This window comes from Erythrolamprus reginae, chromosome 4 (genome assembly GCF_031021105.1).
Source record: "Erythrolamprus reginae isolate rEryReg1 chromosome 4, rEryReg1.hap1, whole genome shotgun sequence".
In the NCBI taxonomy this organism is placed as follows: Eukaryota; Metazoa; Chordata; class Lepidosauria; order Squamata; family Dipsadidae; genus Erythrolamprus; species Erythrolamprus reginae.
The window spans coordinates 59,704,810-59,718,138 of record NC_091953.1 but is presented as its reverse complement, the minus strand read 5'-3'; the positions used below and the strand labels follow the sequence as shown (position 1 = coordinate 59,718,138).

The window sequence follows — 13,329 nt, the reverse complement described above, 5'->3', positions numbered from 1 at the left end:
AAATGCGATTCCAGTTTGTAATTTGAGTTTAACCTCAATCCTAGCCACTTTGTGCTCACCATAACATAACCATAACACCATAACATTCAGATTGTGTTCATTTTGTTGCTTAGAGGAGTATAATGCATTACGCACAGCAGTGCTTGTAAAACTAGATAATGTACATATCTATTTTATACTAAAATAAAAAACAGAGCATAGAGTTAAAAGTAGTTCATGTAGCAGGATTTTAAAAATTCCTTAGGTATGAACATTATAACAATTAACAGCAGAGAATGTTAACCAGATAAAGATGACAGATGGGGTTCATTAGTCCACGACTAACCGTGTATTGCTGCTTCCCTGAAGAATCCTGGTAACCTTTTGGTTATCTTTATGGTATAAAGATACACTTTTCACTGTATGAATCCATTCTTCTAAAAAAAAATCAACTCTACCAGGACATAGATCTTTGTATATGATGATTTCATTTTCTGTCGTCTATCAGCTATTACAAAATTAGGTATCAAATTTAAGTTATAAATTATCTTATACAATTTTCTTTCTTGCTATTTTTTCTCCATTATTTTTATATATAATCTAAAAAGAATATTAATAGGACACTAATGTTAAGTTTTAAACAGGAACCAAGTCAGACAAAACTGAAAAGAAGAAAATGTTAATGCCAGACACCTCTATATGCATATGTTTATCATGTCTATATTATTTTTATAAATATCTCAAGGCAACAAATATATATAATTCTCTGTTCTTCTATTTCCTCCATAAGCAATCCTGTGAGATAAGTTAGAGTGAGAAAGAGTGACTGGCCCAACTAGCTTTCATTCCTAGAGTGGCACTGGAACTCAGTCTGCTGACTTCTAGCCTGTTACTTAATTATATTCTATTAGAGTTTGTAGAACTTCAACTCCAAACATCATCCTCTTCTGGCCTCCTTTGGGTTGCAAGTTACCAGAAAAAGAGTTCTTCCCAAGACAGATATTTATTTAAAGGAAAATCATCACAATTCCAAATATTATTACTACCATATAATATTGTTTCTAGTCAATAAAACACCTTTTTTTGGGCTTCTTTGTAAGTTTTCTTGATTCTCATCCCTCTTTATTAAACATAATTTCCACTTGTACTATATGGACATATGTTGAGAGTTGACGATATATGCATAAATTAAGAATTTATCTGCTATTTGAAAAAAAAATTGTTGCCTGAATGTTTTATCAAGATAGTATGAAATCCATATATTAAATCTTAGGTTATAGAAAAAATAAAATTCTATGTTGGTCTATGACCGTAATTTAGATTTGATTTCACAATTTATAAGGGTAATTTTAATAGCTCCTTAAAGCTAATCAGATTAAATTATAGCTTCACAAAGTGCTATATGCCTTCTAATCATTTCTTGACAGTGTTCCATTTCTAACATTCAGCACCATCTCGTCCCTATTCGTAGTGCTATCTTCATACAGTAACACGCACGATTCAGTGGATATTTTCAAATTCTGGTATAGAAATGTCACAAATCCATTATTGCTTTCATTTTATGACTTTGTGGATTAATAATTCACATCCTCCTCTTTTGATTTGTATGAATATTGTAAGCAGCTATTCATTCTTAATATAAAATAATATTGGGGGGTTTAATGTTAATTTTATCACCCTAGTGAATAGATCAATTTTAGATGAGAATTGCAATGCAGTAATAGTGTTCCCTCGATTTTCGTGGGTTCGAACTTCGCGAATAGCCTATACCACGGTTTTTCAAAAAATATTAATTAAAAAAATACTTTGCAGGTTTTTTTCTATACCACGTTTTTTCCAGCCCGATGATGTCATACATCATCACCAAACTAATATTTTTTGCGAATAAATAACAAAAAAATTATTGTTAATAAATAATTATGTTTATAAATATCAGGATCACTAAGTGTCTTGTTCAATGGTGAGTACCAGTAATAATGGTGAGTAAATGGTTGTTAAAGGAATGGGAAATGGTAATTTAGGGGTTTAAAATGTTACGGGAAGGCTTGTGATACTGTCCATAGTCAAAAAATGGTGTATTTACTTCCGCATCTCTACTTTGCGGAAACTCGACTTTTGCGGGCGATCTTGGAACGCATCCCCCGCAAAAATCGAGGGAACACTGTATTTACAAGTGTGCTGTTTTCAGTGTGCTTTGTTAGAAGGCAACTGGCTGATGAGTTCCTCTGTCTTGCTAGTCAAGAACCCAACAAAGGGATGGTAGGTAAAGAACAAATACATTCTCATCAGGCCCAACACATTTTAATAAAATACTGAAAATTCTTCCTTTCCAATGTAAGGATATTGAAGGTGAGGAAATAGCTTGTAAAGACAACATATTTCATTCATTTATTGATCAAAATGTAACATTGAAATCCAAACAGAAATATCTCTTCAATCCTGTTACAGTTATTCATTTTAATTTTTATTTATTTCTTTTATAAGTTTATAAATTTTACCCTCTTTTAGTCTTAACTGTATCATATTTATTATAAGTGAAATGACATATGTTGGGAGAGAAATTCTCAGGACCCATATGATCTATTTCTGTATTTCAAAGTGTTTTAAATTGGTTCATAATTATATTGAAAAACATATTGTATTTTTCTATGATATAAATCAGAGGTTACGTCACCACATATAAGATTTCTTGTTCCCTTAAATTAAACACTATTATTTCTGGAAGACATTAAAAAAGTTTTGACTGACGTTTCAGTTTCTTCTGACTATAAAACTATGAAGGATATATAAAATAATGTAATTTTACTTAGAAGTAGCACATACACACCCCGCCCCATACAATCTATTGTCTTCCAATGCAAAAATACATGACCAATCATATTTTGGTTCTTAGATTTGTTTTCATTTGCTTGAAATTTCATTTGTAAAATAGCAGCCTGGCCATCTCCTACCCTATTCTGCTTTTGCTCAGAAGTCATAAGGTTTTGAAAATATTCATGCAGCTTAATGTTCTTTCAGACTTGCAAGATTATGTTAGTATAACTCTACTATAAAGTTGAATTAGTTCATCTAGCCGGGTTTCCTCTCTGGGCCACCTTGCAAAGCTAACATCAGTCTTGCAAGAGTGAAAGTACATTTCTATCTCCCCATTCCTCCCCTCCCAGGAAACTTGAGAGGGTCTGTTCTGAGCCTCTTACCCCATCTACATTCTTTGCAGGAGCTAAGTTGCTTTTTATTTGACCATTCCCTTGGCTGCATTTCTTTATCTGTCTCCCAGTTATTTCCAAATACTCTTACAATCACGCACACCCCATTCTGATATCATTTATTTATTTAAATGGATGATACCCAGTTGTACATCTACACCCCATGTCCAGTCAACGAAGCAGTGGAAGTGATGTGCCGGTGCCTGGAGGCTGTTGAGGACTGGATGGATGTCAACAAACTCAAACTCAACCCAGACAAGACGGAGTGTCTTGCCTCCCAAGGACAATTCCATCTGTCCGTCCATTATCCTGGGGAGGGAACTATTGACCCCCTCAGAGAGGGTGCGCAATTTGGGCGTCCTCCTCGATCCACAGCTGACATTGGAACATCATCTTTCGGCTGTGGCAAGGAGGGCGTTTGCCTAGGTTCGCCTGGTGCACCAGTTGCGGCCCTATTTGGACAGGGAGTCATTGCTCACAGTCACTCATGCCCTTATCACCTCGAGGTTCGATTACTGCAACGCTCTCTACATGGGGCTACCTTTGAAAAGTGTTCAGAAACTCCAGATCGTGCAGAACGCGGCCGTGTGAGCAATCGTGGGGCTTCCCAGATTCGCCCACGTATCTACAACACTCCGTGGCCTGCATTGGCTGCCGATCAGTTTCTGGTCACAATTCAAAGTGTTGGTCATGACCTTTAAAGCCCTACATGGCATTGGACCAGAGTACCTCCAGAACCGCCTGCTACCGCACGAATCCCAGCGGCTGATAAGGTCCCACAGAGTTGGCCTTCTCTGGGTCCCATCGACTAAACAATGTCGTCTGGCGGGCCCCAGGGGAAGAGCCTTCTCTGTGGCGGCCCCGGCCCTCTGAAATCAACTCCCCCCGGAGATTAGAACTGCTCCCACCCTCCTTGTCTTCCATAAACTACTTAAGACCTACCTATACTGCCAGGCATGGGGGATTTGAGGCATCTTTCCCCCAGGCTTATTATAATTTATGTTTGGTATGTATGTGCTGTTTGGTTTTTAATTATGATAGGGTTTTTAGTTTTTTAATATTAGATTTGTGCCATTATAATATTGTTTTTATCGTTGTTGTGAGCCGCCCCGAGTCTTCGGAGAGGGGCGGCATACCAATCTAGTAAATAAAATAAAATAAAAAATAATAATTTAAATGATTTGTGTTACCATCCCTCTTACGCACCATAACCAGGATTGGGCAGCAAGGGGGAGGGCACGCAGCTTCATCACCACCGGCGGTACAAGAGCATGCACGTGCGTGCATGTGAAATTCGGCTTCTGCGCATGTGCAGCAGCCGAATCTCACCTGCCAATCCAGGAAGGAGAAGCTCATCGGGAAGACGTCGTTCCTGCTTCGCCTGCTTGCCAGAATCTATCTGATGAGCTGCTCTCCTTCCTGGCAAGCAGGCAAAGCAGGAGCAACGTCTGCCCGATGAATTGCTCTCCTTCCTGGAGGATTTCTTCCTGCTGGTGGTTCCTGGGTGGGATTAACCGGAGCGCCTCTTCCGCTGCAGCTAACCAGCAACCACAGGGCTAGGTTCTACGCGGCCGTGGCGGTCCATCCCAGCTGGGAACTGCCAGCAGGAAGAAATCCTGCAGGAAGGAAAGCAGCTTGCCAGGTAGATGGTCACCCGCATTGCCTGCTTGGCAGACACTGGGGAGCATGGTCTCCCTGATGAGCCGCTAGCCAGAACGCTAAATTGGGCTCGCCGCCACGGCTCATAAGTGCTAGGGGAAGCAGCACAATTTTGCTTCTGCAACTGTGGAGGTAGCAAAATTGCTCACGGAGCCGCAGGAGCGCCTGTGTTTCGGCAATTTTTTTTTGCTTCCATGCATGGCGAAGCACGGGCATGCCTGCAGCTCTGTGCGCGATCTTGCTACCTCCACAGCTGAAGAAGTAAAATTGCACTGGCCCCGCTAGCACTCACAAGCCACGGCGGCGAGCCCAATTTACTGTTCTGGCTAGCAGCCCACTCCTGTGCTGGCAACTCCTGAGTGGGATGGCTTCGGCCTATAACTCTGCGCATGCGCAGAAAATGAAAGGTGGCCATGCGCGCATGACCCCCCCAATCCCGAGTGTTCCAGTAGGGCCATGAATGGCTGCCCTTTACTGACCATAACCCTAGGCAGCTTGTAAACAATACAGTAAAAGCATGAAATCTAGCACAAAAACTCCCAATGCCTCCCAAAAATAATACACGTCCCAAATTCAGAAGTAACATTAATGAGTTGCAGCCTTCTACTACTTCAGTGCTTGTGAGAAAAGCTGGATTTTCAAAGCTCTTTGGAAAACGAGGAGCTTACTGGATCCCAAAAGGGAGGGTGCTCCAAAGAGCAGGGTCTGCTATAATGTTCAAAGGAATTTAAGAAGTGAAATGCTGCTATCCCATTCATACTATAGGGCAGTGATGGTGAACCTAAAGTGGCCTGCAGAGCCATATCAGAGGGCACGCAAGGCGTTGCCCTATGTCAGATCCAGCATGCATGTGCGCGACAGACAGCTAATTTTTGACCTTGGAGAAGGCCATTTCGCCTTCTAGAGGCTTCAGGGAAGCTCCGGGGCTTCCCTGAAGCCCCGGAGTGCAAAAAAGAGCAAAATGGGCACATTGGAAGTCAGGCCAGTGTGTGCATGCAAGCTGGAGCTGACATAGGACAGAACAGGACAGAACACTCTGGAGGGCAAAAAACAGCACAACAGGCAAACCGGAAGTCCATTTTTCTGAACTTCCGGTTTGCCCGTTTTTTTCACCATCTCAATAAGGCCTGTGCGCATGTGCAGGGGGATGGGGGATTGATTGATTTGATTTATTGGATTTGTATGCCACTCCTCTCCGTGAACTCGGGGCGGCTAACAACAGTGGTAAAAACAGCATGTGACAATCCAATACTAAAACAGCTAAAAACCCTTGTTATAAAACCAATCATACATACAAACATACCATACATAAATTGTAGAAGCCTAGGGAGAAAGAATATCTCAGTTCCCCCATGCCTGACGGCAGAGGTGGGTTTTGAGGAGCTTACGAAAGGCAAGGAGGGTGGGGGCTATTCTAATCTCTGGGGGGAGTTGGTTCCAGAGGGTCAGGGCCGCCACAGAGAAGGCTCTTCCCCTGGATCCCGCCAAGCAGCATTCTTTAGTTGATGGGACCCGGAGAAGGCCCACTCTGTAGGACCTAACTGGTCACTGGGATTTGTGCGGCAGAAGGCGGTCCTGGAGATAATCTGCTCCGGTACCATGAAGGGCTTTATAGGTCATAACCAACACTTTGAATTGTGACCGGAAACTGATCGGCAACCAATGCAGACTGCGGAGTGTTGGTGTGACATGGGCATATTTAGGAAAGCCCATGATTGCTCTCGCAGCTGCATTCTGCACGATCTGAAGTTTCCGAACACTTTTCAAAGGTAGCCCCATGTAGAGAGCATTACAGTAGTCGAGCCTCGAGGTGATGAGGGCATGAGTGACTGTGAGCAGTGACTCCCGATCCAGATAGGGCTACAACTGGTGCACCAGGCGAACCTGGGCAAACGCCCCCCTCGCCACAGCTGAAAGATGTGTGCATGTGCAGCAGCTGCATGGGAGGTGCGCATGTGGGGGAATGGGTGTGGGCAGATGCATGCACACTACCGCACATACACATACCCTTTTGGCATAAGAACCAAAAACGGCTTGCCATCACTGCACTTTGCACTGCTGTCTCCATGCAAAGATCCAGATAATGTTTCTTTTGGGGCCCTCTTGAGCCAAACCACTTTTCCCACAACCCTTTTCCCAAAGGGGATATTGGAGATAGGTCAATAGATGTCCAGTATGTATAAGTTGAGGAATGGTATCTTGAGGATTTGTATTACTGCCTTTTTCTAAAGAATAATAATGCCTCTATGAATTATGCATTAATCACCAATTTAAACCTGCTCATCATGTTAGGTAGCTTCAATTTAATATACATATTGCCAAGTGTGATGATGATGATGATGATGATAATAATAATAATGAGGAGGAGGAGGAGGAGGAGGAGGAGGAGGGAAAATGAGTTTTAATATGGTATGGATTGATTTCAAGAAGGCATCTGACTATTTACCCCATAGCTCGATTAACAACTGTCTGGAAAGCTTTGAAAGCAAAAATATATGTACATTTTTTAAAGCAAACATGCAAAAAGGGAAAACAGTTCTAACAGCAAATGGGGAGAACATTGGTGAAGTCAACATCAGATGAGGAATCTTCCAGGGTGACTCACTGCTATTCAACATCACATTAATTCCACTGACAATAATCCTAAGAAACACAAAATTGGGATACCTCAAGCCAACCTGGCAAGATAAACCATCTACTCTACGTGGATGACTTTAAAATATATGCAAAAAGCCCCACTGAACTTAAATCAATACTCAGCACAGTTTAACTGTTCAGCAGTGACATCAAAATAAAATTGGGGCTTGAAAAATGTGCTATTTTATCCATGCAGTAAGGAAAAGTGAAAAAAATAGAATGGAACTGGGAAATGGAAGCATAATGAAAGCATTAGAAAAGAATGATGGTTACAAATACCTAGGCATATTGGAAGCAGATAACATCTTGAATGGAAAAGTCAAAGAGTCAACACAAAAGGAATAAGTCGGGGGGGCGGTCCACAAAATATTAAAATCAAAGCTGAATGCTGGAAACATAATTAAAGCCATTAATACATGGGCAATTCCAGTGGCACGCTACTCAGCTGGAATCATCAACTCAACTCTGGCTGAACTGGAAAACCTGGACCAGAAAATGCACAAACTTTTGAGTATGTATCACGCTTTACATCCACAGTGACATCAACAGGTTGTACCTGCCAAGAAAAATAGGAGGCAGAGGGCTAATACAGTAATACCTTGTCTTACGAACATAATTGGTTCCGGGAGGAGGTTTGTAAGGTGACGAGACAATGTTTCCCATAGGAAACAATGTAAAAGCAATTAATGCGTGCAAGAACCCACCCCCCCCGCAAAAACGGCACTTTGCTGGGCGCCGCCACCCGGCTGTCACCTTTTGAAACAGCCGGGCGCTTCTCAGCGTTGTCCCGAATGCCGAACCCGGAAGTTCGACAAAAGTTTGGGTTCAGGTTCGGGGGGCCGCTGAGAAGCCCCGCCGCCCGGCTGTCGCCTTTTGAAACAGTTTGTACAGAGGGCAATGTTCCCTCTAATTTTTTTTCGGTGTGGGCGGAAAAGTATAGTGTCTGAGCGACAGTCCCTTAAATAAATAAATAAATAAATAAATAAATAAACAAATAAATAAATAAATAAAAATTCCCTTCTTTTTTTATTAAAAGAAATTAATAATAAAACAAAACCAAAATCTATTACTATCTTCCCTTTTTCCATCCATCTCCTCCCCCATTGTGCGTGTGTGTGCGTGTGTGTGTGAACTCTTGAACCATTTCCAATAACAGGTGAGCTATTGCAAATGGTTCAAGAGTTCACTCACACACACACACACACACACACACACAAACGGCTGGGGTTTTTCCCCGCTGTTATTATTTGGGTGCTTTTTACCATATGCTTTAAATCAAGAGTCATTTCTCTCTCTTTCTCTCTCCCCCTCTTACTCTCTTTTTCTCACTTTCTCTCTCCCTCTCTTTCTATCTCCCCCTCTTGCTCTCTCTCTCTTTCTCTCCCATTTTCTTTCTCTTTCTATTGCTTTCTTTCTCTCTTTCTTTCCATCTCTCTTGGTTTCTTTCTCTTCTCTCTCTTGCTATCTCTCTCCCCCCTTTCTCTCTCTCTCTCTCACTTACTTTCTCTCTCCCTCTTTCTCTGTCAGCGAGGGGGCTGCGAGAGCGCTTTCTCCAAGCGCTTCGGGAACACCTGCCCTGCCTCTACTACAGCCCCCTTGCTGAAAGGTCCGGGACGAAAGCACTCCCAGCGAAGGGGTTGCGAGAGGGGCGGGGCGGGCATTCCCGAAGCGCACGGAGAAAGCCCTGTCTCGCAGCCTCCTGGCTGGGAGTGCTTTCGTCCCGAGAAGCCACAGCCGCCCGCCACCGCCATGGAAGAAGTCGCGCCCCAAGGCAGGAGGCGGTGGAGGAGAGGGGGCGGATCGGGCGGGGGGAGGGGCCGAGAGGCCAGGGGCGCGAGGGGGCCGGAGGCACCGTGGGGAGGCAGGGGCAGCCGTGGCTCCCTTTCCTCCTACTGCCGGCACCTCCCCGCCCCCGCCCTATGGGCTGGCAGGGGGATGGGGAGCACGCGCCCTTGGAAAAGGGTGCGCGGGGGTGTATTTTGGGGCACGCGCTCACGCACGCGCGCAGCTTAGGGGAACACTGGCCGGGGGGCTTCTTGGCGTCCTCCCGAACCTGAACACCAAACCTGAACTTTTGCCGAACCTCCGGGTTTGGCGTTCGGGAGGCCGCCGAGAATCCCCGCTGCCCGGCTGTCGTCTTTTGAAACAGCCGGGGGGCTTCTCACCGTTCTCCCGAACGCCGAACCAGGAAGTTTGGCAAAGTTTGGGTTCGGCAAAGTTTGGGTTCAGGAGGACGCCTAGAAGCCCCCCGGCTGTTTCAAAAGGCGACAGCCGGGTGGCGGGGCTTCTCAGCGGCCTCCCGAACCCGAACGTTTGCTGAACTTCCGGGTTTGGCGTTCGGGCGGGTTCGTAAGGCGAAAAAAGTTTGTAAGAAGAGGCAAAAAAATTCCGAACCCCAGGTTCGTATGACGAGGGGTTTGTATCATGAGGTACTACTGTACATCAAACTGTAAAAGAAGAAAAATGAAGTTTGAATGATTATGTGAATCAAAGTACAGAAAAATTGCTGCAGGCTGTGAAAAAGGAGAACATTATAAAAAAACAAAAAACAAAAGCAGACTATAAGGAAAAACAGCTAAATGACAGATTAAATAGACGAAAAGCCAAAACCATGGACAACACTTGAAAAACATTTAAGGAAAATGTGATGACAACCTTACTCAGGCATGGCTTAAAATGGGAACCATCAAGAAAGAAACAGGTTTAATATTTGCTGCTCAAGAACAAGCACTACAAACTAATGCCATTAAAGTGAAGATATTTCTGACTTTGCAATGACAAAGTTGAATCTGTTTCACACTTAATATGTTGTGCAGCAAAATCAGGCAAACTGATTACAAAGTTGGACATGATCGAGTTGCTAAATAAATCCACTGGTTATTATGTAAAAAATATGACATACCTGATCCGAAAAGTCATGGGAGCATAAAGTGGGAAAAGTTACTGAAAATGAGATGGTTATGATCTTGTGGGACTTTCAAATACAGACAGGTTGTCATTTTGAACACAATACACCAGATACCATGGTTGTTGAGGGCCGAAGAATACAGTTTATTGATATCACTTTACCAGGAGATGACAAAGCCAAACAAAAAGAACTGGAAAAAATTATGAAATATCGTGATCTGGCCACTGAAACTACACGGCAATGGATGAAACATGTATCACTGATATGCACTGGAACTGCAAAAAACTGCACTAGTCAGAACATCATATATTTTAAGAAGATACTTGGTTGATACCTAGGACTCTGGTTGTAACCTGTATCAACCAATTAGCACCAGTATGTGGCATTTATGACTTTTTAAAATGTTCAGTTGACTGAATTTCATGTTTAATGAATAAAATAGATAATGATGATGATGATGATAATAATAATGATAATAATAATAATAGTAATAATAATAATAATAATAATAATTCTCAACCAACCAAGTCTGCAAGAAACAAAGGAACAAAAGAATCTTAGCATGTTGACTGTGAAAATAACTGAATGCTTCACCAGGGTACAAAATGCAGAGATACAGGGGGCCACTTGGGAAATGGCCCTAACTCAGTAGTGATATTCTTCAGTCCACAACGGTGGATTAAATTGGTATGCTTCAAGAAATTAATCATCCACATGGAAATAGTGAAAATTCAATTTTTGAAATGCAAGTTTATTCCAACCTCTTAGTTCCTCATTGGTGGCAACAGTAATAATGCAATTTGCAATCATGACAATAATATATTTAAATAGATAGAATAAAAATAGGATGAATTCAGGGTTCATTGCTTTTCCACTGGCAGTTCCCACATTGATATTCTTCCCTTAGAGAACATTATAGGAATAATTGGGCTTGTCTTTAAACTCACTTAATATCGTAGTTAGAGTGTTTTTAAAAAAAACCTCTCATTTAGGACATTCTGGAACTGACTTTAATCAGTGGATTCATTAAACAAGCTTAATTTATATTGCAACAAACACAAAAGCTGGCTACATAGTTGCTAGGAAATGAAGAAGTAGCTGTTCCACACAGAGGTAAATAAATCTTTTTAATGTATGTAGCAGCTTTTGAGAAACATAGTCTTGGAGAATGCTATCTCAAGAAAAAAATTGTCTTAAGTTTTAATCAGATAAAAATTGAAATATATAGAGGAGCCTGAGATGGAAAGTTAGTAATGGCCATTTTGGCATTCCAGCAATGCTGACATTTTGAATGCTGTACTTGGGAATTAGAACAAACTACTGCTGGTGGTCTTTGGTACTGCGACCAAAATATGGGGTATTCCTTTGAGATTAGTGTCACTAAGCTAAATTCAATAGATACACAGGAACAAGAACACAGAGACATTTAGTCTAGCTTTTATAGGAAGAATTTAATTATCTATACATGTAGCTAATTGTAAAGACTGTATTACAATTGTTAAAGCTGCAGGTTTTATATATTTATATATTTTACATTCATACCAATGAAAATACTGAAGTGCAAGTGTATAAGGAGCTTCTCTTGTTCTTTGCACCATGTGAATGGACATAAGGAATTACAACATTAACAGCGGAAAATGTAGATAAAATACATAAACAAACGGAAAAAGTTAAGGTTATTAGTAAAGTTGCTATATTGTGCTTCAGGCATAGGGCTTTCCTTCCTATGTGCTAGCTGCACCAGATATTTAATTGAGAGCTTATAACTAATATTTAAAAGACAAACATAGCTTAGGCTACAACACATCTACATAAAATTTAACTGTAAGCTCCACTTAATGTTATTTGTATAAATTCCACAGTCTAGTTTAAAAAAATGTAAACATTGGAAATTAATTGCAGAAAGGTATTTCTATACATTCTTTTGTCAAAATAAGATACTTGCTTAAAGGGCTGTTCCATGGTCATTAAATTACAGTGATGATAAAACTTCAACTTGAAAAGGCATGTTAATTCTCAAGAAATAGATAAACGCTATATTCTTTTATTTTTATATAAAAAGGCAAAAAACCCCAAAGAAATCTGAGACACAGAACAAAAAGGTGCTTATTATGTGTAGTTACAAATAAACGTGCAAAATATAAGGTAATGGGAATAACTGTATTATACACTTATATCCTTTCTTGCACATGGAAGGAAATTAACTTCTTGTCCATGATGTATTTATACACACACACACACACTCACAGAGACACTAAAAGAACACCCAACATATAACAATACAAGGTACAAATACCTTAAGCTGAACTTTTAATTGAGCACATTTTAGTTTTCTTTAAACCAGACTAAATCCTGTTCTTTTAGTAGTACATAAAAAGGAAAAAGACAGACACCAGGTACACTGGACAAGTGAAAAACAAAACAAAACAAAACAAAAATACAAGTCTCAGATTTATGGACATTTGGAACAATTTTAATAATACATGCAGCATTCCTTGATAGTGGGTCTTTTTGCAATAACAAAATTGCAATGACAAAAATGCTTGTTTAAAGGCTAAATAGGCATTTTAAAATATTTATACCCTTGAAAGCACCTATGCCAAGGTGAGAAATAGGTGGGTAACTATGAAAGCCACAAAAGGACCCACTATCCTGTGTTTTTGACTCTTTTTGTAATTTTGCTTCTATAACTTAGATATTAAGTTAAAAACATTGCGATCACATGCAACTAATGTAAAATGAGGTAAACTGCTCTGCAGTGTGTTCTTCTACTCAGAAGGCAGTAGATGATCATGCTGGAAGTCACATGATCAAGGCTGCATCTCCCATCATCCCTCTGGACAGTGATATGGGATAGTGGGTCTCTTTGAGGACTTTCAAGCCTGAGTGGGGGATGGACAACATATGATTCCTAGAAAAAGGAGGAAAACAACACATAAG

The 13,329-nt window shown here is 41.1% G+C and overlaps 1 protein-coding gene across 6 annotated transcripts in view; it reads right to left on the bottom strand.

The window, feature by feature from the left end:
• Positions 1-13,329, bottom strand: part of ITSN1 (intersectin 1) — a 135,711-nt gene that overhangs the window by 28,920 nt on the left and 93,462 nt on the right. Inside the window, exon 30 of one of the 6 annotated variants that reach the window (XM_070750380.1) lies at positions 11,822-13,300. The exons of the other annotated variants lie outside the window; for them this stretch is intronic. Within the exon in view, the coding sequence (XP_070606481.1) occupies positions 13,299-13,300 (2 nt within the window). The 3' untranslated portion in view covers positions 11,822-13,298. Of the gene's footprint in view, positions 1-11,821; positions 13,301-13,329 lie in introns of those variants that run through there. 6 annotated transcript variants of the gene reach the window in all.